We start from the raw sequence: 27,098 nt of genomic DNA, 5'->3' as shown, positions 1-27,098 counted from the left end.
TGTGACATGCTAATATAAGTGACCCTCCTCCCTTTTTATCTGCAGAAGATGAGAGTCCGGGCCCCCCCTGCCACCGGGAGCGCCGCAACGCCATGGCGGGCGCCAAGCTGGGTGAGGAGCCATCCACGTCCACCGAAGAGCGCCCCCCTCTGGTGAAGAAGGAAACGCACAGCTCGCTGCCCCACCTGCCCGAGCACGCACTGCCCTACCGGGGTGCCTTCTTCGCGGACCCACAGTACCTCGAGTCCCATTACCGTGAGTGTCCTGGGTGGGTGCTCTGGCAGGCTGCTGGAAGCATGGAAGGGAGGACTGTTTTCAGAATAAATGATTATTATTATCATTATTGTTAATGACAGTCGTTACCAAGGTCTTTCGAGCGACGTCTTGCTACTGTATCAGCATCCATCACTGGGGCCAGGTCCTTGTGAGTCAGGGGAGGTGCTGCCCCCTAGTCCCCCGCCTTCTCGGCGGCCCCTCTGCACGCACCACGCAGGTGGATTGCGGGACTCAAGGACGTGGCAGGAACATTGCTACAGAGGCGTTTACAATTTATTACTCTTATTGTCATTTGTCTTTGCACAGCTTTACCCAGCATCCTGCCCGGCCAGGTGATGCCAAGGGCTGGGGGGGATGGGGGCTGCATTCAGGGACTGGTTAAAGTTTGAAGGGCATGAAAGCGGCAGAGCAACAGCTGAGTAAGGCCCCCACCATAACCCACCACAGGGAAGTTAGGGGTAGAGTTTGTGGCCGACACTCCTTAATTCCTTGTGATGTTGTGTGGGCATCTCATCGGGGCGGGTATAAAAAACACCCCACTCCCCCACGACAAATCACCTGGACTATTAATGATACAGTTGGAAAGACAGAGAAACAGTTATGGCGGGGGGGGGGGGGGGGGGATTGGATGTGATGGCTTGTTTAGTTTCACTGAGTTGGCCGCGAATTGGGCCTGACAGTGTTTTTTAATCCGCCGGAGGTAATGAAAGCCATTTACCGCAGCACTGCATGTTTAGCTAGCTCGTCAGCTAGCTCGTTAGCCAGCGCTCCGCATCGCCGGCCACCGGTTCTGAAAAGGTTACTCGCAAGCGGGTTGTGTCTTTAGAGCCTTGGGTCGTGAGCCGAGCATTATGGGCAATTATGGAGCTGGGCCAGCTCAGCAGGTCTGCCACATCTGATCAGGCATGTCCCCGTGGCTGACTGTGACGAGGGGGCACTGCTGCATAGGGGTGACCAAGAGTTACCAAGTGAAAGGTTAGAGGGCTTTGGGGGTCAAATTAAAAAGTCACTCTCTGAGATGGAGGGGTTAAGAAACACAGCAAAATAAAACGAGATCACAAAGACTAGCTTTCTTCGTAAGTGTGAAGTGGTAGGGTTGCAGTTGGGGAGGGGGAGTTTGGGCTGGTCGGGGAAAAGATGGATTGTTTGGGAGGCACTCGTACAGCCTCTCCGACTGTCTTCCCCCCCAGTCGGAGCCTCCGGTAGCTCAGCACAGGCGCAGGAAGCTAGAAGCGATGTGCGCAGCTGATGGAAGGTTCCAGAAGCTTCCCTGAGAGTTTGGCCCCGTCCTTGGGGCATAGAATAACCAAGGGTGCAGTTTATGAGATTCCTGGTGAGAGCAGAGGGGAGCCCGTCGTCTGTTTTCAGTTGTAGGCGTTAAACGGACAAAGACAGAATGGGGGGTGATGTGGTGGTGGTGGGGGGGGGGGTCATTCGGGTCAGAGTTCCTCAGCCTTGCGAGGTCACAAGACCTTCCCTCCCTAAAAAAATCGAAGCTTTTGAAAAAAGAGCCCCCACCATCCGATTCCAGAATCCTTTGAGGTGTGAAGAATGTTGACCTCCTTCGCTGGCTTCACAAACACCTCCTTCCCCGTGGCAACCCCCCCAGCTCCGGCACCTCCACCCTCCAGTCACCTCCTAAATTTCTCCCAGGTGTGCGAGTGTGATGGAAGTGGGGCTGCCTGCCATTGTGCTGCGCTAGCAGGCTGTGGGGGCCCCGGCGCAAGGCCACCAAAATCCCATTACTCTTCCCCCGCTGCGTTGTCAGTGCGTAACGCGGCTAAACGCCATGGCACCTGCATCCTGCGCCACACCTGGCCGCTGCGTCACCATGGCAATACATGGGGTGGGGCTGGGGAGGGCGGTAGATTTTTGGCAAGGCCCGCTGTTTGCAAATCTCTCATTTTGTCTCTGTTCCCTTTCACATTGAAGCTTGTGGAGCGACACCTTGTTTACCTTGATTTTTACACCCACTCTAACGCATAGAGTAGGAGGCATTAAGGGGGGAATAAAAGCTGCTTTAAAAGAGTTTGCTAAATCGTTACGATGACTAAGAATTAAGAGCTTTTATTCTGCAAACAGAGGATAAGAGTTAATATCCTGCTTAGCGCTGACGCTAATACATGCGGCTCAGAGTGGATAAGGAGGCGGGAGAGTGGATGAAGGAGTTTCTGAGACCTGGATTCTTCGGACGTGTGAACGTGTCGTTAGGTCCCTGAATCTGTAAGCGATGTGCTCTGATTAGTAGATGTTGTATTTATCTGTTAAGAGTGTATATGGGGCGGGGCCAGAGGCTGCATTGTCCCCAGCTGATTGACTCTGTACTCCTTCCCCTGTTATCCCTGTCACTCAAATATGTGATTCAAAACATATCATTGACTAATGATTCTCTTGGCCCCTACGTATGAATTATGACTTGGTCTTATGCTCCCCACCTTAAAAGATCCTGGAATCTTCTGTGTCTTCCACACCTGCCAATATTAGCAATGACATGTCAGAGATGCCGTTACCAAACAGTTCATTTAAAAGCAGTTTATGAATATTTTGATTGAAGAAACATGGGGTGACAATGCAGCGAAGCCCCAGCAATGTGGAGAAGCGATTCCTAAAATTTCAGATTTGCCCTTCAGGACATGGTGAGGGTTCTGGTGAAGGTCTGCAACCTTCACCTGGACTTTGGGGGGTCCGGTATTTGTGGAATTATGGCTTCCCAGAAACTGCCTGCCTGTGTTTGTACGAATGGGCTACATGGAGGTTCGCTCACCAGCGTGTGTTTGTGCGAATGGGCTACATGGAGGTTTGCTCACCAGCATGTGTTTGTACGAATGGGCTACATGGAGGTTTGCTCACTAACGTGTGTTTGTACGAATGGGCTACATGGAGGTTCGCTCACCAGCATGTGTTTGTACGAATGGGCTACATTGAGGTTTGCTTACCAATGTGTGTTTGTACGAATGGGCTACATTGAGGTTCGCTCACTAGCATGTGTTTGTATGAATGAACTACATGGAGTTTTGCTCATCAGACTGTTTTAGCAGTTAGCTGCTCGGCTGGGCTGCGCCACTTTCATCCCGGCAGTTAGATTCACTTCAGCTGTTATTAGGCTGACCTTTAAGCCCAGCAATCCCGCTCTGCTAAACCAAACATGTGAAGAGTCGCTAATGAATGAAGCTAACGAATGAGGCTAACAAACTCTCAGAGGCATATCCTCTGGCAGGCATCAGACGGGACGCATACCAGAGATCCCACTTGCACCCATCCCCCAAACACCAGTGTCCCTACAAGAATAAATCTGATGACCAGTGACAAGATTTTCATGGGTGGAGCAGGCTAATAAGCTAATACTTTTTAGCATCTTAGGGGGATTCGGTTTGGGGCAATCATTTGGGGAGCTAGCTCTCACCAGTGCCCCCCCCTGTGGCGCCATTGCTCCACTTCTCCCCTGACTCTGACCCCCTGTGGCCTCCAAAGGTGGAGGGAAGGTGTGCCAAGGGTTTGAGGATGAGAGCTGATTTGCCTTGAGAGGTATGAGGAGAGAATCGTCCTCAGCCCCTCCTTGAGCATTGCCGGGGCAGTGTTGCCGGGGCAGTGTTGCTGGGGCAGTGTTGCTGTGGGGTTGCCGCGGGCGATGTGGAAAAGCACGTCTTCACCGCGCTTCCTTTCATCAGGGAGAATAAACGCCGTCTTGCATGCGCTTCCCTCGCCGGGGGGACGACCGACCGCCACCCCTCCCCGCCGTCTGCTGCGTGCCTCAGCGCTGGGGGAGTAGAGGGGAGGGCGAGAGGCTGGGGACTTCTCATCCCAATCCATCTCTCAGTGTGCCTGATTCTCATGCAGAGGCTTTGGTAATAGAGCTCGCCGATTCATCACCAAAACATTCTGGTTACTTGTCACCGAAAAATCGCTCCATTTCAGTGTTTTCGCATGGCAAACCTACCGATGTCAATTACATGTGCTGCTTGGTAGGATAGGGTTCTGTGCCTGTGATTGGAAGGTGGCTGGTTCAAGCCCAAGCTCTGCAAAGTCATGTCACCATTGGTGTCAAGACCCTAATGGCCTAATTACTCCAGGGACTGACCCAGATTTCTTAATTGTATGTTGCTTTGGACAGATATCTGCTAAACAGATTAAATCTCTCTGTGGAAACTGCCTGTTTTATTTGTGTGGTGACACAGAAGCTAAATTTGTAGAGGAGCATTGTCCTACAGAATTGTTAAATGATGCTGTCCATGTCGTGAAGGTCATTTAATTTCATTTATATTTAACTGAGTGATCTTTTTTTGACCCTACTACAGGGAGGCAAGTTAAATTCAGAACCCATCGACGATACTCCTGGTCCAAAATGGCTAATGATTAAAACAGAATTGTCCTAAACACCCTTCTACACCTCAAACTATCTCCTGGCTGGGGGGGGAGTGGTGGAGTTAAATGTACAATAGAGGCCAGTGACGGGAAGCGGGGGTTCTAACGCGGCATTCCCGAGTGTCGGTCGGACTGGGATGGGACTGGAGAGACTGAGGTAGAGGTGGAGGGAACAAGCCAGGAGGAGAGGAGCCTGGGATAGAGCTGAAGTGGGGGAGGGGGGGGGAGTAACAGAGTAGAAAATGAAGAGAGACATGAAAGAATGGGAGCTGAAGGAGGTCAGATCCATCACAGGCTTAGCGTTGCCTTCAAAGATGCCTGGGACAGGTGGCAGCTCTAGACAATCTTGTGCAGCAGAGCAGCATCCTCTCTGGAGGAGATAAGGGATTCCCCCCCCTCTCCTGCACCCCCCATCCCCATTCACCTGCCCCCCCTCCCCTCTCCCTGCCATACCCCCCCCCCCCTCTTTTTTTTTGAGTCAGGGCACTTTGATGTGACTCAGTCAGAGCTGGCCTTCTGGGAGAGGGATCTCGCTGCAGCTTCTCCGTTCTCTGCTCAGGTCTCCATGAACCCCCCTCCCCATCCCGCTCAGCAGGGTTAATCCTCTTTACGGTTTACACCGGCTCGGTTTTGTCTCCCAGCCCGGGTGGGACTCTGGGCCCCGGTGGAAGGGAGCGACACAACGTCCCCCCCCCCTCTCCCCCGCACCTCAGCCGAACCCCTGTTGAATTGTCCCCCCATCCCACAGCACCCTCTCCACACTTGTAAGTCTTCCAGGGCTATTTGAGTAGAATTTGTTGACAGGATGCTGTGTAAATGGATTACAACTTGTCCTTGTGCGTGGGATGTACAAAACTAGTCTATGGACTTGGGACCCAATGGAGTCCCCCCCCCCCCCGGGGAAGTCAACCTCCACCTGTCCTGGATGTTTTAGAGCAGCTTGCTACTTCCGCAAAAGGTCAGAGGATGGTTAATAAATTCACATAAACATCGGGGTAAACTCCCTGCCTCAGGAAAGATAGAATGGTCCCTCAATTGCCATCACCTGAGTGTCCATGCTGATCTCAGCCTAGTGCCTCCAATTAATCCATCCCTAGGGGGATATCAAAATCACCAAAAAGGTGAAGCCAGTTGAATCGCATCGCTCATATTTGCTTTGAAAAACTTTTGAAAAAGTTTGGCTGACTGAGCATCTGCAGCAACCAGCTGTGTGAAGTTCTCAACCTTTTCATTATAATAATCACTTATGCCTGGGAATTCATTTATAATTATTCAGATCCAAGTGACTTTATTTATTCTAGCTTTAACTTTAACACTAATATATATGTACATTTTGCACTATATTTTACTTACTGACGTTTGCTAAATGTAGCTATTCCAGGTAGACCTGCAGCTAAATGAATCATTTTCACTATAACTAGAGTCTGTTACTTAGTATCATGGGATTGTAAAGGTGTTCTCTCATGGGGTACAGGGAGGTGTGGACCCCTCTAGCCGGCCCCAGGGGTATGGCATCAACCTCCCTGCCTGTAAACCGAGGGGGGGTCGTGTTGTGCATTCAGTCCCCTGGGCCTTCAGCGTAAGGCTCAGGACCTCCGGCTCACAATGAGCTGTCAGGGCTTCCTGCTGCCGCGTGGCTTTTCTGTACCGCTGGGGTCTTTGAAGTCAAGAAGCATGTGGGGGTGCACGCGTTGGGGGCGGGGTTGGGGGGCACTTTCATACCTACAGGGTACAGCACTCAAAGGGCCGTGCGCGTACCTGCGAATTTAGATACTTCTGCACTTGTTTTCTCGCTTTAAAAAGTCTTTTCTATTGTAATTCCTGGCCTGTCAATCATCTCGGCTCATCTCCATCTGCCTGCATGCTGTAACCACGCTGATGGCAGCCTCTCCCATGCTGGTATCTCACCGTCACCGCAATCAAAACAGCGGCGATATCTTTATTCAGAATGGGAACGGACAGCCGCAGTCTTACGCCAAACACGCCGCCGAATGAGCACCTGAAAGTATATCTATCAACCCCAGAGTCTGTTTACTTTACTTGGCACATGTACGACAGGCTAAATTTAATGCCTTAACTGTTTGTATTACTTGCGTTTCTCGCCTCTGAATAACGCAGAATGCAACAACGTTTTTGACGATCTTGACTTGTTCGCTGATGCAGTTAGGGCACTGCTGTTATCGAATTAGTGTGTTTGAACGTTAAGTCTGGAGCATTTCCCGAGCGTTAAGAATGTAAGTCGACCTGTAAGAGCTATTTGAACTCAAGACGTACTTGTTGATGCCGGTTATCTTTCACTGCTGTAGCCCGGAGGAAAATTACAAATTGGCGGGGATGCCTTTCACCGTAAATCCCTTAATCCGTCATTACAGTATCTTTAATATGCCCGTCCATCATTCCACGTCCTCCGCGTCGCTGTAAGCGACCTCGATAAGCCACGACCGCCTTTTCTCACCCCCCCCACCCCCATTTACATCCCTGTAGGTACTTGACAAAAGCATCTGTGAAATGTAGAGCGTCTGTAAGATGAGGTATGTTTTTTTTTTTATCGTGTGTACACAGGGCACACGCGCAGCAGTACTGTCGTCTGGGTACAAAGTGATACACGCTCACGGCGATGCCAGCGAGTCGGCGCCATGTAGGGGCAGGTACCGCGTCATGCACTGCCGCCTGGGTAATGCCCGGGGCTTCAACTGCCTACTTATAGGACGCAGAATGCTCTCATTGGCGGTGCCATAACATACTGAGAGGTAAAATCCTTTCATTGGTTGTGCAGTAATACATGAAGAGGCAGAAGCCTCTCAGTGGCTGTGTAGTAATATACAAAGAGTAAAAAGCCTCCCATTGGCTGTGTGATAACACACAAGGAGGCAAAACCTTCTCATTGGTGTGCATTAACATTCAAAGAAGCAAAAGCCTCTCATTGGCTGTGCAGAAACATACGAAGATGCAGACGACTCTCATTGGCTGTGTGAGAACACATATGAGGCTAAATCCTCTCGTTGACTGTACAGTAGTCTTGCAGTGATGAGCAAGAATGAAAAAATTACCTGCAAATAACTGTAAGCCAATAAAACTTTATTAATTAAAGAATTTTATCTATGTTTCTTTAAACAAAAAGTTCAAAAACCGACAATTATGCCCCCCTCCCCATATGCCCCCTTGTTCATAAGAGTTATGTGGTTCATGTGGGCTGCGCATTAGTAGACAAAAGAGCCAATGCTTCTCATTGGCTGTGTGATGACGTGCGAGGAGGCAAAACCCTCTCATTGGCTGTGTGATAACCTGCGAGGAGGCAAAACTCTCTCATTGGCTGTGTGAAAACGTGTGAGGAGGCAAAACCCTCTCATAGGCTGTACAGTCATGCGCAAAATGGTACCACCCTCTCATTGGCTGTCTGGTGATGTACGGCACAAGCACATGCATGTTATATGCATTTACCTATAATCATTGCCAACTAGTCTGTCTAGTTAACCCTGCCAGAAATTAAATCGTAAGCCAACTTATATAAACTTTTGACTATTCTATTATGTTATAATACTGCCTTATACCTCTAGGGTTGTAGGTTTTGATCCCACCCCTGCCCGATGTATGGAGTTTGTTGGTTCTCTGAATAATTAAAGTCTAGTTTTTCCTGCACTCCACAAGCGGGCAGTTAGAAGAATCATTACTCCACATCTCCCTCAGTGTATGTGTGTGTGAGTGTGTGAGCTGCAACTGCTATCCAATCCAGTGCGTCCAGGGGTGGGGCCATAGGGGCACTAGCCCCACCTCAAAGCTGATTGGGCTGTCCCCATCCCCTGTCACTCACCTATTCTAAACATTTAATTGGCTAATGTTAAGGTTGACCCCTCTGTATGAATTATGGCCCCTGTTATGTCCCCCACCATAACAAAGCCTAGAGTTGTCCCTGATTGTGTCCCCTGTTTTGTATTCTTTGCTGCCTGGGATTCGCTCCAGACTGATTGCTGTCCAGTACTGCATAAGCTGTATAAGCAGTTATGGGAGTTGGATGGGTGGTTTATGGTTTTTGAATGATACCATTGCCTTGTATTCTTTAGAGGGGAAAAAAAAACATGTGCAAATTCGCACTGGTACGAAATACTTGGCAAATCTGTGTCTCACGTGTTGAATTTGGGCTGCAGGGACTGGTGTGGAGGAAGAGTATTGATGGAAGTTAAGTTAAATAGCATACAGCTTCAGGAAACTAGGCTGGAGTTTTCACGAAAGTTAAGCTTTAAATGTATTTAGCATGGAAATTAGTAGATGTGGAGAATATAAATAAGCAAATATGTATGTCAGTATCTAAGGGGGGTGTTCCTGCCTCTGTGCCAGAGACCACATGACTTTGCTGGTGAATGGGCCGCCATCCTAAGGCAGGAGCCCATGGTGGAGGCTATTTACGCCGGTTTGGTCCTCAGGAGCTCAGCCTCCATCAGGCTCTTAAATCACCCCCCTCCCCCCATTCAGCTACTTCTGACACTCAAGGCTGCTTATTTATCCATCACTCAAGCACCTTGTTTATTTTTTATCCATTTGTTTAACGTTTTAAAGCGTTCCTCAAACCCCTTACGTTTAAAGTGTTAATATTAAAATTAGCCCAAAAAGATATAATGATAAAATACAATAAAACATAACTAAAATAATAAAAACCAGCCATTAAAAGCAGTAATGTCCTGTTGCCCGTCTCCCCGGTCACTTGATAAGAACAGATGTTTTGTGTTAATTTGTGTTCTGCGGAAGGAGTAAGATTTTCATTGTGTAGTGGAACTGACTGTTTACTGTGCACAAGGAGGTCTTCAGTGATACAGTATTCCTGAGTGGATCTTTCTTTCAATACGTCATAGTCCTCTTCTTATTTGTTGTCTTTAAACCTTGACCGAGGGGTAAGGGACTGCTGGATAGTTATATTTTCTGGATAACTGAACTCTCGAAAAGCATTTAATCGAAACACTGTTCTTATACTTTAATAATTTGTACACATACATGAATGACTTTTGTGATGTTATTTTAATTTTGATATTCGATACAACACAAGAGATCGCAAAGTAAAAGGCAGTGGAACAAGAGGTAAGATGACTAAAGTGCTTTACTTGACATATGTATTGTGCAATTGTTTTCTTTGTATTTTCTATTTATAGTGTACATTAGTGTTACTTGAATGTCAGATTCAAGAGCTTTTACTGTACTTGTACTTCTATACCTCTGCAAATGACAAATAAAGTTTCAATTCAGTGAAACTCCCGTGGTGCACTGGATGTGATGCCAGGCGTAGGGGTGCGGCCTCCAGGCGGGGCGGGGTGTGAGTATAGGGAGTGTACAGTTTGTGGGTTTAACAGAGAGACCTGTGTTCCTGGTCACCACCGGCCATTAATTTGTTAAGATCGACTCCACTTCATAAATGTCTTGCAGATGCTGGGCTGCTATTAGCCACCAGGGAGGGTGAGTTGGGGTTTGTGGGGGGGGGCTTTTTTTAATGCCACTCGGGGTAAATAGTTTCCATAACACCCTCCCTTGTGCCTCCTCCCCCTGCCAAATCCATTTCCCTTGTGGCTCTGTTATTCTTAGGAAAACGACACTGATGTGTCCCGACCGACGGGACCGATGCCCCGATTGGATCGCGTACGCCCCCGTTAATCACCGCTGGTGATGTCATAATCGCCTGAGATGCTAAAACGCTATACTCCGTGCCGCTTGTTTTATGATGGGCGGAGCAACGCCAAGTGAAATCAATCTTCCCTGTGGTGCACATTATAAAAGAATGTGCAGGAATTGCCATGTTTTTGTGAATGAAGAAAGAGACTATGAGTGTGTGGTGGGGGCGGCGGGGGGGGGGGGGGGGGGGGATGGATGTTCCAGGGGGTGGCCATAGTTAGGTATGCTTAGAACCTTCAGGATGGGTTATTGGGTAATGCTTCAATCTCATGCTTACTGGGCTCAAGCTTTAAATTGCTAATAAAGTGACCATATAATGTTAATGTGCACGCTTGTGTGCCCAGTGATGTACTGGCATCCCGTCCAGGTTGCATCTAATCTTGTGTACTGTGCTTGCTTGGATAGCTCACCACACTTGTGCACTGGAAAAACAGCTGGAAAATGAAAGGATGGATTGAAGGTTGCTTTATATCATTAGAAGGGATGTATACTGAGATGGGGTTACCATGACACCAGTGCCCCCTCCCCTGTCACTCACCAATTTGAAGCATATCGTTGGCTAATGATAAGGCTGTACTCTCTGTATGAATTACGGCCCCACCTTAAAAAAATCCCGGAATCACCTCTGATTATTAATAATTAGTAGGAGAATGCAAGTGATTGGCTGTCCCTTGACTTTTCCTCACCCCCTGGGATATCCGCACCCTCCCACTTTTTCACTGAAATGGTAATTTTTGGGAAGTGTGAGAGTAGTACTTGAAAGGAGGGCATGTATTGTGGCTGAATGATGCTCAGCAATGACTGTCAGCGAGTCTGAAGTCAACTGACAAACCAGTCTCATCACAGGCTTTTTTTTCACCAGTAACACAGAGGATATTTTTCAACGTTGTAATTTAAAAACGCCCGGGTTTCGCACAGAGCGCGGCGCTACAACAAGTGAATTAGGCTAATTTATACAGTGTTAATTAGGCCATCAAACACAAAACAATTTGGGATTGTAATTAAGCAAAACACACAAAAGTCAACTGTTACTCCCAACGCGCTCGGCTGAACAGTCGTCAGATGTGTTATTTACTTGTCGAAACAGCTTGAGGTCTGAGGCCTCGGTGGCAGCCGGGGCTGTTCGGGGATTTACAGGCCCTTGTGCAGGCCGCCCGGGGAATCGCCGCCTGTGAAACCGCGCTGGAGGGGCAGCCGCAGCCCAGGTGACACAGGTGTTGTCTTCTTTTTTTAGTTTCCTCTTTCCTAAATGAAAGAGAGTCATGCATCTCCTCCAGGCCCAGGAAACAGACTTCAGGGCAAACAGCACCCCCCATAGTCCATACCCACCCGAAGCACCAGAACGCTGTCTGTTCAGCTGCTCTCTCAGTCCGTTTTTATTCACTTTTTAAAATGTATTTATTTGGCTGCTGCTATTATCCAAAGAAGGGTCATCCAGTCTCTGGAGCGATTAGGGGTTAAGGATCTTGCTCAGGGGCCCAATAGTGAAATTGTTGCCATCTATAACGCCACCACCTCCGGGATTTGATCCGACGCCCTTCTGATCAAAGGCCCAGCATCCTAATCCGCTGAGGTGCATTTGCAGTGCTGCTCGGGTGCTCCGTTGCTTTGGCTGCATGTAGCGTATTTACATTGTCATACATCGCCCCAAACAAGGCTGGATTACAGCCACAGCACCACCAGAGAACAGCATGTTACTGTACAAATGATTATTGTAACAGATCATTTGTTAAGTAAACGTGCATGTCTTGATTACTTAAAGGGGCGTGTTTTCAGCTGTAGAATGTTTTTGCCATACAAAAAAGGGGTGAATGACTTGTATTGATATGTGAAACTCTAACCTGTTGTGACACAGTGTGGTAACAGGACAGGCTCCCTTTAAAACACGTAATAAAACACCTTCGCCTTAAGCTTTGTTTCAAAATCATTAAGGATGCCAAATTTAAAACCGGCACGGTGATCATTTTTTTTTTATTAACTGGGAGTGCTTCCTAATTGTTTGTGTTTAAAATTAACGAGCCTGGTCAAAGTTTGTGTCTAATTACCCCTTCATTAGGCTCTCCTTGCAATCATGTGTTAATGATTTCAGATTATTTATCTCTCTTAATCATGGAGCCGTTATGAAAGCCAGTGGAGTGTTTTCAAAAGAGTCCAAAAACTGATGACTGCATGATGAAAACTGCACCCTACATGGACTTTATAGATTATAGATTTAACGTAGTATTACAGAAGTACTGAAGTCGGTTATTTTCCTCTGTTGTGGAGATATTTTGAGAATAATTATAGTTCCCTTTGTATCCTGGGATAAGTTCCAGGCTACCAACCCAACACGACCCCAATAAGTGCTTACGGATGGAGCAAGGTTGGGTTACAGCATCCTATATATTTAACTGACCTCTCCAGCTGCTGTTTTTTGGATAACTCGTTTTTAATGTGACATTCTAGTTCTCCTTCATGTTTTTAGAGTGTCAGTCAGTCTTTCAGCACCAAGTTTGTTTACACTGTGGTTTCCCATGTTCCTGAAACATGGTAGATGAAGGTTTGTAGTAAGATCTCATAGTCTTGGCCAGACAGGCTTGAGGAACGGTGGAGGACGTCCAGCCCATGCATAAGAAATCCCTTTCTCTTTCTTCAGCCAGAGTATGAGTGGTTAACAGTGTGTAGATCCATCCCCCGGGTGACATGTATTATTATGGTTTATGACATATTATAAAAATGTAATTGTTGCTGGTTATAATCATGCAGAGAGTTGATTATTGTTTGGTAAGGAATGTGGCCTCTAGTGAAGTTCCTTTTTTTTTTTTATTGAGCCTGACCAACAAAACCTATCAATGGTTTTGCTGGTGACTATGGGTGAAAGTACTTCCAAGAGAATAAGTTCAATTGGTATTATATGCAAATGATTTGTGCTGGATTTGTTAGGATTTATTGGATTTCTGTACATTTCTCAAACCAAGTCAAAGCCCCTCTTCTGAGCCACATACCACATACAAAAATTTCCCATTTTAATAATTAATTTATCATAAAGCTTCATTGTGTGTTAATGTATAGTAAGGAATGATGACACTTTGTTGATTGAGTGATTCATAATGAGGAATTAACCTTTAAAGTACGTCCACTGTCTGAACATATACAACTCCTGAGAACAGTTTGTGAACAGTCCATCCATCCATCCATCCATCCATCCATCCATCTCCTGTAACCGCTTATTCAATATAGTGCTGGGGGAGAATCTGTGAATAAAAATGCTATATATTCCTCTCCTTTTGTGACTTATAATTCACTACAGGAAGTATAAAATCATGCTGAAGCTTCAATTAAGCATTCCTGGTCTGAAAATTATGGGTTTAAACAAGCTTGTAAAAAGGCCAGTTAGGAAGGGGACAGATAACAGAATGATAGCCCATCACCAGTGGCCTTTACTTTGTAAACAGAAACATCTTTGTTTTTCGTCTGTCAGGTTTCCTGTCTCACTTCTCAGTGCCGCCACTCATTGGTGTTATAGCTGTCAGTAGTAATCACTCTTGCCCAGTTTGGGAGGGAATTTTGGCTGAGGGAGAGAGGGAGGTGGAGGGTGGTTCTAGGGGCAGGGGGTGGGGAGTATGGAGCCCAGACCAGCCATAGCTTGTCCCCTTGGAGTACGAGACGACAGGCACATTCCGAGCTGACACATCACGTCTTTCCAGCTTTTCTGGAAGACTGGGGAATCGTGACATATAAGCTCGCTTTGGCTGTAGAGGATGTAGATTCGCGCTGTGGTACAGCTAAGTCTTCCCCAGAGTGCTTTGCTCCTGGTCACATGACCGTCGCTGATTTCCCTCATTGGCGATCTCTCACAAACCATTTGCCGATTGCAAGTAGATCCAGGGACAGTGAAACGCATCAGAACAAGGGAGGGCCATTGTGGGGGGTGGGGAGGGGAGGGGCACAGGGTCATGCCCATTTCTCGGTTTCGCCTTCGAAAAGCTCACGTTTAACTTTTTGCTTTAAAAAACATAGATATCACTCAGGCTTTTATTAATAATCTTTGTTCATCACTGTGTTCTTAATGATGCTCCAAAAGCCTCCCCCCCCACCGCCCCCACGTTCTGTGGTCCACGACTAGATGAAGAACACATTTAGCTAGAATCTCTTACTTTGTTTCGTTCCAAGTGCTAATTTTGGCTGTGTCTGAGTGAGATCACAATGAAGACATAAAGCAGAGGACACGGCCTGGGATGTTTGAGTTTCCTCAAGCAGTTTGTAAACTCATATTCCATGTCCTTGCAGTGTAAATCCGAGCACACTTCCCCGCAGTGTAAATATTTATGCTTCTGGCGGAGTCCCTTTCGCTGGCATGAGGTGGATTCCTGCTTTCTTCACTTGTGATGAGGTCCTGGTGAAACAGACCGTGAGTAAAACCAGGAAACTTTTCCTCCCAGCTAACCAAAAACTTGTTGGTCCCAAACTCTACATCATTCAGTTTTAATTTTCAGGGAATATTTATACATTCTATATTCATTTAGCAGACACTTTTATCCAAAGCGATGTATATTTTATTTAAAGATGGCATGGTCAGACAGTCCCTGGAGCACTAGGGCCTTGCTGAAGGGCCCAACAGTAAAACTGCTCTGCTGAAACTGGAATTCAAACATTATGATGACCTTCCAATCTCAGGCACAATGTCCTAACCTGCTGAGCTACGCACCACCTCTTGTTGATGGTTTTATGCAGTTTTTTATTAACTGAACTCCTGCAGGCGATGATTACTAAAGCTCTAAAAATCGTCTGTCACTGTCCCATCGCTTTCTGAAACATTTGTTGTGTCCTTAAAGCGTAGAGCTCACAAACTCGAGGATCTTTCTGCACTGAACTGTCTCGCAGTGTGAGTGAGATGCTGATGGCCGCTCTAAGCTAACTGAGATTGACCGTATGCCAGCAGGACCTGGTTTTCCTGCAGGGAGGAAGGTTAACAAAATGGTGAGAACTAGTCCCCTCTGAGTAGGCCGGATGGAGGTGAAGCATGTCATGATTTTTCTAGATTGATGTGGAATGTAGTTTAAAAGCACTACAGTGATTTTTTTTTTCCCTGTACAGACGTAGGAGACTATTCAAATTCGGTCTAGTGCTTTTTTCCCTCTCAAATTTTTATTCAACATACTCCAAAGATCCTGGTAGTTTAGTGATTCAAGCTGGGACAATATGATTGTGCCCTGTGTTGTATGTTTGAATTTATTGGGGAGGTTTGCAGGGCAGGAGAGAAAGGGTGGTATGACACGGTCTAAACTGTTGGTCCTCTCCTCGCCATACTCTGTCGATGTGTGCCCAAAGTGAATAAGGCAGAGAGTGATCCTGCTGTTTTATGGACCACTCTGTGGAACGTTTTGGCTGTACACTTCCCTTGTGTTCTATTTGGCTTTCCCTCAATGGCCCGCGGTGTTTGCCTTCCACGTGAAGCATCCAGCTCGTTCAGGGAAAGGTGCTGGAGTTTATTTACCTCTTGAGGGAGCCTTGGAAATCAAGCTTCTGCCTGGGACTTGAAATAAGCCTGTTCTTATCAGCCCTGATGCATTAGACACTGACGGATCCTCGGGGAGGAGTCTAACAGAAATTCGTGGCATGTCTGGACTCTCCACGGGGATGAAAAGCCGGTGGATCGGAGTAATCCTGGACGTGGACGAGGCGGAGCACATTTCATATCATATGCAGGGAGGCATTGCGGGAGCTGCAGAGCATCCGCAGTTTGAAATCTCTCTCCAGAAGAGTTGTGCTTATTCTCTTCCTTAGTTGTCCATCCCAGGATAAGTTTTGTTTTGTTGTTCGGCTTGTTTATGAGCTTCCCTCATACAGTCGATAAGATCAGAGCATATATGAAGGGCCAAGATAGTGCTATTCAAACTTGAGAAATTGCCTGTTATCACAGTCTAGAATCAGTGTGAAAGGAATGCTCTCTGTGGTACCCACCTGCATGTACAGCCTGGGTCGATGTTTAATCGGGTAGCCATACCTCCATCCCCAGCCTCATGTTTACCCACGCTAGCCTGCTGACAGTTTGGTACCCAGCACTCAGAGGCCACTGTGAAGACCCATCAGTCAGCCGATACCATGGTAAACGGCAAACAGACCGGATAAGTGTACTGCTGGGCCTTCGCGGCGGCCTGAAACGCACAGGGACTTTTGGGAAAAGTCACCGTGTCGGCACAGTTGTTAAGCTATGTTGTTTCATCGGATGGCGGTATTGTTGCCTGCAGAAAAATTGTAAATAATACATTGAGGGGAAGAATTCTACAGTTTCAGTTTAGTGATGGCGAAGATGGGAGTGGAGAGATCAGGAGGGTATGCAGGTCTTCTTCTGCTCCTGGCCACTTCATGCTGGAAGCCTTTGATCAGAGGACAGGAGCGTCTTGGCCGTTGCAGCTGGAACATCGCATTCTACAATGTGTCACGTCCGCCCGCCGTAGCTGCTGTCGCTACTTCCTGTCACTGAGCCAACCGCCTAATCCAGATCAGCAGGAATCCATCGATCGCGATGGTGCACCGGTGGGATTAACCCTGGGCTCTCAGAGTTAACCCCGTTATTTATTGGACAGACTTCAGAGGGTACCTGGAGTGGCGTTCCGGCTGTGCCCTGAAGGCATGTCACTGCTGCGGTTTGGTTGTTTTTGTCAGTACAGGCAATTCAGCTTCCACTGCCAGTCTTATGATACGACAAAACTATACCAAAAAAGCTTTCATGACATATTTGTAGTCTACGAAGAGTATATTACCTTTACTTTTCTTATTATACCTGTTATTCCACTTCTATTTTACTAGAGCTCCTTCCACCTGCACTTCTTTGTGACTAATTACATAAAACAAGGAAAGTTGAAAAGCCCCCCCCCCCCAACTCACAACATCATCTAAGCACTCAGAGTATTTATTGTATGCAAATTGATTCCCAGTCTACAAACAGGGCCTGAGACTGAACCCTGTGGAACACCTTTAATAACTGACAGAAAATGAGACTTTAATTATCTCAAACACGCCGGGTTCTTTGAAACCCAGATGGCTTTGACAAAGCCGGTGTTTATTAATCTCCAAACAACTGATTTATGGTGTGCTAAGTGGAATGTCTTTGCCAGGTCCATGGAAAAAAAACACAATAGTGTTTATTAACTAAGACATTTATAAAGTCACTGGCAACATATATGGCTATCCTAGCTGTGCTCTGACTTGTAATTAAGACTATTTAAAATTAATGATTCATTAATAACAGAAACCAAATGTTTTTTTTCCTCCAGACTTCTGACTAATGATGGAATTATAATAGAATGTTTTTTCAAGTATATATACCGTGGAATATAAATATGTTTTTTTTAGAGCTAGACTTGCCAGAGTAGGCCAGAGGTAGCACACTCCAGGAGCCGCTGTGCTCGCCAGCCTTCCTGCTACATAACCCATTAATTTTTTTTTTTTCCTGCACTGTTGCACGGTCTGTTTGGAGAAGAGATCCTGCCAGCGTTCAGCTATGAGTCGTGAAGTAAAACAGACGAACATGGGCGAACCCATAAAAACGTCAGTGCTTTCCAGCGGCAGGGAAACCGGCATCTGGCCCCAGGAAAGGAGGCGAAGTGATTGCAGATGTCGGGCACCTCTCTGTCTGGCAGCTGTTGGGCACTGGCACAGAGGGAGCCAGCTGTTTACACGCAAAGACACGAAGACGCTCGGTCGGAAGCCCCCCTCCCCCTGAGTGATCTCGGCCCTGCCCGTCCGGATACCCATGCGGGAAACACTGCCTCTGTTGTTTCCCGCTCTCTGTGTCTCTGCTTCCTCTTGGACTTTCTCCCTGACCCAGATTCACGAGGACTCAGCAGCTCCAAAATACTGTTAGACCCCACACTCTCCACTAAAGTGCATAAACCTGGTCCACTGATCGATAACCATGGCCTCCGTTATGTACTCCAGGGACGTGTAAATCCATTTGAGGCTAGAAACGACATGCCTGGAAATGTGAAACTGCGGTATTTTTGCGTCTATAACACCGGTCAGGGAATTAGACTCTGCCATGAAATCATGATCCTAGACTCCTGTGATCCCCCTCCCCCATGAACATCTGGAATGGGGGGTCAGATGGGGGGATGTGCCATAAATTCTTAAGAGATTGTACTAACACCCCCTTTAAGTCGGTGACATCGGCCAGACGATCTGGCCAATGATGTCAAAAGAAAAAAAAAAAACAAGATTAATAACGAAAGCTCTGCTACTAATAATATGAATGGTATGCTAATATTTTTGTTTTATCTCTGTAATGGATGAGCCTCCTGCTTTTATCACACTTGTATGCAGTCGCCACAATACCTGCCTGAAAACACAAAGCGATTTTATGGCCGATCAACCTTCAAACTGGCGCTTGCTAAGTATTTGTATTCATATCCTTTTTTTGGACATTCGCTGTGATTCTGATACCATGCAGGTAATTAAGTGCCAGTTGTGTACCGATTTCTGCAAGAGGGAGTCCCCCCTTCTGACATTTTGATGGGGCCAGCGAGCCAGGGCGGATCCTGTCGAAGATATCGATCAGCGATTAATCCCTCTCGCGCTGTGCCACCGGAGGAAGTCAATTGTTCAGGGACCTTGTGTCAAAACACTGCTGCAATAAAAAATGAAAATGTAATGAAAAAACACTTGTGATCAGAAGGTCGTTAGTTCAAATCCCTGGATTTACAGAGTGATTTCACCATTGGGCCCTTGAGTAACCTCCAGTTGTCCCAGGGACTGTCTCACCCTGCTTTCCTTAAGGGTACGCTGAGAAATGCTGGAGGTTGTGCAGTGATTCAGTTTTATTCTGTTTTACTCCTAATCATTATGAAAGGCTGAGTCCAGCATCAAAAGTACATATCGCCATGAAGCACCTGTAGCCTTTACCACAAGCAGATAATCACTTCGTCTCTCTGCATCTGTTTCCCTCTTGTTCTCATCCCTCGTCACTGCTGCCACATCCGCCCCGTTCCATACCTGGGTCATATGAGTCTGTTCACTGTCGGCACTTGGAGCCAGTCTCACGAATAGCGAGAAGGTAAAATCCGGCCAGGCTAAGTGCCTGTTATTTGACCGCAGGCCCGTAGTTTGTGGACGTTGTCCCAGGCCCGGGCCATGGCGGGAGCCCGTATGGGAGATGTTGCACATCATGGGGGCCCGTTCACAGTAATTTTGTCCTGGGTCCAGGTACTAATGCCCGTCTGACCGTACCTCAGTGAATTCATATACCTATAAGTATCCATAATGTACACTGTATTTTACGTTCAATGCAAGTACTAGAATAGAATAGTAGGTAGTCATGAATTTTAGTCGCTCGTGGATGGATTTACATGGTGACACAGCAGGGTCAGCAGGTCAGTTTTGTCATACCTTGTTTTTCTGCACTTGTCCTGTCTGTCTTTGTACTTATTGTATTTATGGAGCACAATAGTCTAGGGAACATTACTGAATAAGTACTGAATATGAATACATACTGAATATGGATGCTGTGACAATAAAGTCCCTCTTGACCCTCGACTCCTGATGGGGGAAGGATGAGCCCAGAAAACTGACACCTGGTATAACCGGCTATGTCTCTTTGACTCTACTGTGGTATCACATTAATAACTGCACAAAGTGCAGTGCCGTAGCTGTATCTGACCTTTTCCTCTGTCTCTGTCGGCAGCCCCTCCTCAGTTCTTCCCCGCCTTCCACCCGCCGGTGCCCATCGACGACCGCCATGCCCAGGGCCGCTACATATACGAGCCATCACCCATCCCTCCACTACACGTGTGAGTACCACCGTCTCCATGGCTGCTGCATCTCTCAGCCTGATGTGGGAGCCCGTTGTTATGTGACTGCCGCTTAAGCCATAGATCCCTCACCCTGCCCTAGAAAAAGCCTGAAACCAAATTCCAACAGAACAGAACAACAGTGTTCTAACAGTTTAGGTTCCTGAAGAAAAGCAGATGTACTTTTCTTTACGGAAACACACCTCCCCCCCCGAAGGCGTTTCAGGAGTTACAGGATCTGCGGGGACTGTGCTCCTAAATTTGTCCACTCCGAGGCGGCAGAATCTTCACACTCAGTATTTGTGTCACTCTGCCTGCTCCATTTTCTCGGCAAGGACTGGTGGAATTTGTGAGCCAAAACCTTGCAGATACCCCCTTTCGGAAGCGTTCTCAAATGGCATCAGAGGAGAGTGCTGACCCCAGAGTTGATGTCAGCCCAGACTGTGGCTGGTGCTACGGTCTCCGTTCATGCAAACAAGTTTCCAGGGTGTTCCGAGTCACGGTGTTTGTCTGGTTAAACGGACACAGGACAGAGGATGGCATTTTGACTAATTCTCGTAGCCAAAGCTTTATTTCATTTGCCAAATTCTTGAACAAAGAGGAAATTAATCAATGATCTACAATTTTCAAAATGGCTGCTTTACTGCGAGCAGGACAAGAGACTGGATGAAGGAGGACTGATGGATGGCTAGTGGATTTAATATTTATATATCCTTACTACTGTCCTGGCTTCACTCTAGGTATGGAACAAACCAGTTAGACTGTCAGTTACAGAAGGAATAATCCACCATTTCAGTCTAGTGCTGGGATGCAGGATGCTCAGACAATATGTGCTTTTCAATAACTTGTCATCTGCAAACATTATAGTGAACGTCCATCTGGTATGTTACATTACAGCTTATTCAGTTCTGGGTCACGATCAGGCTGGGGTCTAAACAAGGAAATAGATATACGAGGCAGGTGGCATCTGGATTTGAAAATATATCAAATATGTCTGCAGTTAATGGGGTAGCTTTGTGCCTAAAATCAGTTAACTTGCAGGTTCAAGTCCTGGGGTCGGCAGAGTGATTTTACTGTCGTGCCCTTGAGCGAGGCCCTTAATCCTGATTACTTCAGAGACTGGCTGACCCTGCCTTCTGATCCTCACTTATATGTCGATTTGGACGAAAGCTTCTGCAAAAAAATAATAAAAGAGGAAAGACCAGGGCAGAGCTGACTCGCTGATGGCTGTGTGTGAACCATCTGAGAAATCACGTTTTTCTCACCTGCTGACATCAGCCTAATGATGGAAAAGCTCGACTCACGTACCCATCAACCCTGTAGATGTCACGTGTGCCTCTGGGTCTCCGGGGGCCCCTCCCAGTTAGCAGGAATCCCATGGCCTGCAGATCCTTACTTCCCTACAAAGGCAAAAATAACAGCAACTACGCTGACACTGAAACTGAGAAAAAGGGATGCAGAGTTGACTCTCCACCCGGATGTGTAGTAGGTAGGTTAATGATAATGTACTTATTCAAAACCAAGCACGGTGGAAGTAAGATATTTTGCCACGAGATTAAACAGAGATTAAGAGTCCCGATTTCGATCATAACTCAATTTTGATACAAGATGCAGTTACAGTGTTTTGCCTTAGTGCGGTTGTGGACACCGTCTGCACCCACTGTGAGGACCTGCAGGCTCCTGCTCGGCTGCCCTTGCAGGAAATCCGAGGGGGGAAGAGAGCGATCACCGCTTACGAGGGACAAATTGGATGGAGCAGCTACTTTGGCCACATTATGTTCGATATTCTTCATCATTATGTCCTCCAGCTCAGTGTCATATCTCTCCTCCCGACCGCTGCTAACCGTAATGAATTTTTTATGCGGGTCCCCGCATCTCTGGCTGCGTGCAGGGGTGGGGGCGGGGAGGAGGGGGCATCAGTTGGGTTTGGGGCTTTGTGTTAAAGGGACGGGGGGTGCGGAGCTGGAGAAAATAAAAAGGGGGTTGATTGATGCCCGGTGTCACTGCAAACAAAATGGCAAATATAATTTAACACCCCGCTTATGCGCAGATAATGGGCCAAACACGGGAGAGGGACACGTCTTAAACAAACAGCCCGCGCCGTTATCGGCCACGAGAGCCTCGCGGAAATTTACAGGCAGGACGGCGGCAGGCAGCCCATGAATTAAATTAAAGTTGAAGTCGTGTTGGCCAGGCGCTGCTCTTTCCTCAGACTATTACGCTGTACGCCTCGATTCCCGGCCCGACAGCGGAGCCGTTATGGCACGAAGCCCCGCGATGTTAACTGCCTGATGTGCGAGCGGCTCGCAGTGCGTGCTGAGTCCGCCTTGGTTATGAGTGCTGAAGGGATCTGCTTAATGGTGAGTAACGTTCCTGCTCATCTGTCACTTAAGTCAAGTCCAGTGGGCCTCATTGTCACACCAACCATATACAGGTATACAGTGGCAGGAAATAGTGTTACCCCAAGGCCCCAGTGAAACAGACGGTGATAATAATAATAATAATAATAATAATAATAAAGTGGTCTTTATTGTCACACCAACCATATACAGGTATACAGTGGCAGGAAATTGTGTTACCCCAAGGCCCCAGTGAAACAGACGGTGATAATAATAATAATAATAATAATAATAATAATAATAAAGTGGTATTTATTGTCACACCATCCTCATACAGTTATAAAGTGGCATTAAATAAGTCCACAGTGCACCATACGACCACAATGCCTGGGGGAGATGCAAAAACACAAGACAGTACAAAACAGGGGGGTGGACACAGGAGTTTATATATACTGTATATATAGTGCTGTGTATGATAACAGTAAATGCAGCCCCACAAAGTCTTGCCTGTGCGTAGGCAGGTGTGTGACACCACTGTGTTTTGCTCATATTAGACGTGCCACCAAACTCCAGTAACGGGCACATTACTGTTTTGCCACCAGACCTTTACCTGTAAAGGTGAAAGAATATGATTACACAGGTCCATTACTAAGTGTTATAACAGAATTAAAGGTTTCAATGCTTCAAGGTTTTGCTGTAATCTGTATGTAGTAAAATGAAATCCTCACTTACTTGCTTCCTGCAGGCCATAGTGCCAACTAAACACAAAGGCAATAAATACAAGACGGTAAGTACAGCAACTGACAATCCACCCATCCACACATCCAGCCAGGCATCCGTCTTTCTGGGGGCAATTTGAGGCGGCGCCGGGTAAGAGAACGCCCAGGATGGGATGGCAGCTCCATTGCAGGGCACACACACCATCCACAGCCTCAAGCACGATTCACATACTATGAGCGGTTTAGTGGTGACAAGAGATAGCAATCAGCCGCAAATTACACAGTTGTAGACAAACAGACCTTTAGTGTTTACATACGCAAGTGATGCAGCAGAGATAGAATCTGCATAAGATGCAGCTTACGTGTTTGCTTAGGAGCTGACTGCATGTAAAGCAAACTTGATCTAGTACAGACTTATGTCTTATTATATGCATTATATGCGTTATTTTATCAGAGGGGAATTCCGTTAATAGTACTTAGAATCTTGTCCAAATATTCTATTTTATGATGTATCAGTGCCGAGAGAGACTATGGGGAGATTCGAAGCTCAGTTTAGGGCAAATTTCCTTCTTAATCTGGGTTGGGATCCTAAACGAGACTCACTCAAAGCTAGAGTCTCTGCAACAGCTGGAAAGTGCTGTCAGGTTTTCATGGGTCTGTCTGTGGGATGTGGCGTCAGTCGGGGAGATGGGGGTGGCTGGTGGGGTATACAGAGAAAAATCAAATTGTTTTAAGACATTCTCCCCGGTGAGCTGGATTAATCGTTATTAACGCCCTTAAATATATGCCTAAGTACACATGTGATATTATCGCTGCACTTCGCAAAGCGCGGTCCCTCATTATGACTCGTAATTACGGTCCTTTCTGACCCGCGGCGCTGCAATCAATCTGGGTCCCGGCTGCAATGGCTCCGCACATTAGAGCAAAAACTGGGCATTTACGTCCGGAGAAAACAGTGATTGCGACCTCGTTCTCCGCGCTGATATTGATGCCTTCGGAAGCGGCAATCCGAGCGGCCAAGCGAGAAAAAAAAGAGAAAAAAAATCACATCCTATTATGCGGAGAAGTCTAATTGAAACATGTTTATTTATTATGCTGACTTTTGTTCAGAGGAGAGCCGCTCCACCGCTACGAATGGCGTGCGGCGTTCGGAATTAAATTAAAAGCCCGTAAAATGAAATATGCTTCATATTAGCTGTTTGACACTTAATTTGCCTCCGAATGAGCGCAGGAAATCGCAAATTAACTGTCCTTTGTTTTTTTGGACGCGGCCCCTATTAGGCTGGAGGAAAGGGCAATTACTGGGCAGGAAAATCGGTCGGCTACATACACGACAGGGCCCTGTGTTCCTGAACGCTAATGGCGGGGAGCCTAGACTCACAGTTCTGTAATAATAATGTTCCAGAGACGTGCTAGCTGCACCACGCACTGTCGCATCCGTCGCTATCCAAATGATGCTAACGGGGCTCATTGGTTTAAACTGGAGTTGGTTTCCTTTAGCATTGTGACAATGGCAGCGTAGCACGATGCTAATGGTTGTTAAACTTGCATGACGAGACGAAACCTGGTGCCATCCTCCCTTTAAGAAAAAAATCACGCTGGCAAGGCAAAGGTAAATACTTTGAACCCTCTACATACATGTGGAACATCAGACAGAGGAGATGGTGATGATAGATAGATATATATAGATATATAGAAGTGGTTTATATAGGGGCGGGGCCACAGGGGCACTGGAAATGGCTGAAAACTGACTGGCCCCTAGAGTGCCTCCTCCCCTGTCATTCACTGATTCAAAACATATGATTGGCCAATGATAAGGCCTCTCCTATGCCCCGCCCACCTTAAAGAAATCCTAGAACTGCCCGTGATAGATAGATAGATAGATAGATAGATAGATAGATAGATAGATAGATAGATAGATAGATAGAAACAAGACACAATTACTGTAATATACTGCGAGTCTTTATCTTAATGCTAACCCTTCTCTTAACTGCAGGAGGGCATGTATGAGGCAGGGGAGGTGGAAGGAGGCTTGGAGAGCAGGAGGATGACCTCCCGGTTCTGAGGAGGGGAGGGCTCCATTGGGGCATGACTGTGAGGTCATGTAAACTGACGGCGGCAGGAAAACTGGGAGTTTAGCTTAGGTTCAGCAGTCATGTAACCAGTGAGGGAGAGGAGAGACTCAGATTTTATTCAGCAATTGGAATTATATCAGTAGGGTTCCTGTTCTTCTTCTTCTTCCTCCTCCTCCCCCTCTTATTATTATCTTTTTGCATTGCTGCTTGTTCATAAAAGCAGTTAGAATCAAAATCACAACTCAAGGGTCCAACAGCTTGTGCTGGTTCTTTTAGCCACAGGAGCAGCTCTTTAACCTTTATTCAAGCATCTTGGAAGTCCAGGCTGCTGACTGAGGCCATTTGCAGGGATTCTGGCTGATGCTTCAGCTCTCAGCTACTTGGGGGGGGGGGGGGGGGCATGCGTGGTCATACTCGGGTCTCGGCTGCTCCTCTTAGAAGGAGAAATGTTTCGTCCCTAGAAAGAAAAAATGCTCGGCAATGCACCAATTACGCAGCGGCTCTGAGGGTCTTTGATCGGTACCCTTGTCTTCGGCTGCCAACTTCATTGTGCAGGACCGGCTTTGGGGGTGTGGGTGGAGGGGTATGGGGGGGGATGTCTCCTTTCATCCCCGGCTCCTTCGCCGACAGCCGGCCTGCATTGGAAACAAAAGCCCTCTCTGGTGGTGCCACTGGTCCCAGTCGCCCAGCGACGGACGCGCACAAATGTAGGAATCCGTCTGGAGTCAATTATCCTGCTCGTGGTGGAGTTTACCCCGTTTACCCAGAATGCCAGAGGCCATTCTAAACAAGAGTGACACAATGTGCTCTAGACCCCCATTCAGAGTTAACATGTTAACCACTTTGGCTGCTTGAAGTAGCTGGAGTGCTGATAGAAATTAAAATCTTTAATATACAGTCATAGTACCAAATCTGTGCAGTACTATACAAGTATACTGGAATAACCAGAATTATTTCTGGTGAGATTCTCTTGGGTACATGACTACAAAAAAATTGCAAGAATAATGAATAAAATTGCTAAATAAATATTAAAGAAAAAAAATCATATTTTTATATTACTTATATTCTGTTTTGTTTATTTGTGTTTTAAGAGAATATCTTTGATGATAGCTACAGATACAGTTACCTTCAGATGTCTTCTGTTGGACCATTAAAGTCCCACTGTCTCTCTCCACCCTGCCGCTTTGATAAGGTTCATCAACCATGTGACTCAGCTGACCAATAGGATCATGTCTCAGTCCCAGTAACTGCTTTATTGGGTCCACCTGCTGATGGCTGTGGTTCCTTATCAGAGGAAGTACTGCTGGCCTGTTTCTCAGGCCTTGACTAGCCGCCCTGTTTCAGTCTCTTATAAACCTGTAAACGTACGAAGTTGCCCAAAAGTCGTTTAAGAGTAGCTGTGGTTAAGAAAAAAGCTCATAGTTAGGTTATTGCCTCGTAAAAGAGGCAGACATGACGTGGAGAAGAGAAGCGTGTAATGATCCGGCTTAGGTTCTTCAGACAGGCATAGGAAAGGCCCTGAGTTTGTAAAATGAATTTCCAGGTCCAGCCTTTGCTGCACCTTGATGCTGAGATGTTCTGCAGGGCTGTACTGCAGTCTGCTCTCTACAGGCTCAGTCAGAGAGGAAGTCGTATCATCATCACGCTTGTCCTGTTGCTCTTAAAGAATAGTGTTTAAATATGCATGTCCTCTTATCTTATTTGCTACATTTCCATGTTATTTATTGACGTACGTCTGTGAGTAAGCTGAGGTCACTGGGGGTTAAGGGCCGCACTTGGAGACTCTGCCGGGTCTGATATTCGAGCCCACAGCCTTCTGACCACAGGGGCCTTAACCCACTGAGCTACACACTGCTACTGCAACCTTTTTATTTTGCTGGGAGAAAATAAAATTAAAGTGTCTCA

General features: G+C 46.8%; 1 protein-coding gene across 1 annotated transcript in view; it reads left to right on the top strand.

The window, feature by feature from the left end:
* Positions 1-27,098, top strand: part of gli3 (GLI family zinc finger 3) — a 138,578-nt gene that overhangs the window by 47,429 nt on the left and 64,051 nt on the right. Inside the window, exons 3-4 of the mRNA XM_048971884.1 lie at positions 46-255; positions 19,955-20,060. Coding sequence (XP_048827841.1) covers positions 46-255; positions 19,955-20,060 — 316 coding nt within the window. The remainder of the gene's footprint in view (positions 1-45; positions 256-19,954; positions 20,061-27,098) is intronic.

The sequence above is a fragment of the Brienomyrus brachyistius genome, chromosome 1 (assembly GCF_023856365.1).
Source record: "Brienomyrus brachyistius isolate T26 chromosome 1, BBRACH_0.4, whole genome shotgun sequence".
Lineage (NCBI taxonomy): Eukaryota > Metazoa > Chordata > Actinopteri > Osteoglossiformes > Mormyridae > Brienomyrus > Brienomyrus brachyistius.
The sequence above is the reverse complement of the archived record's forward strand: the minus strand, read 5'-3'. Positions and strand labels throughout refer to the sequence as shown.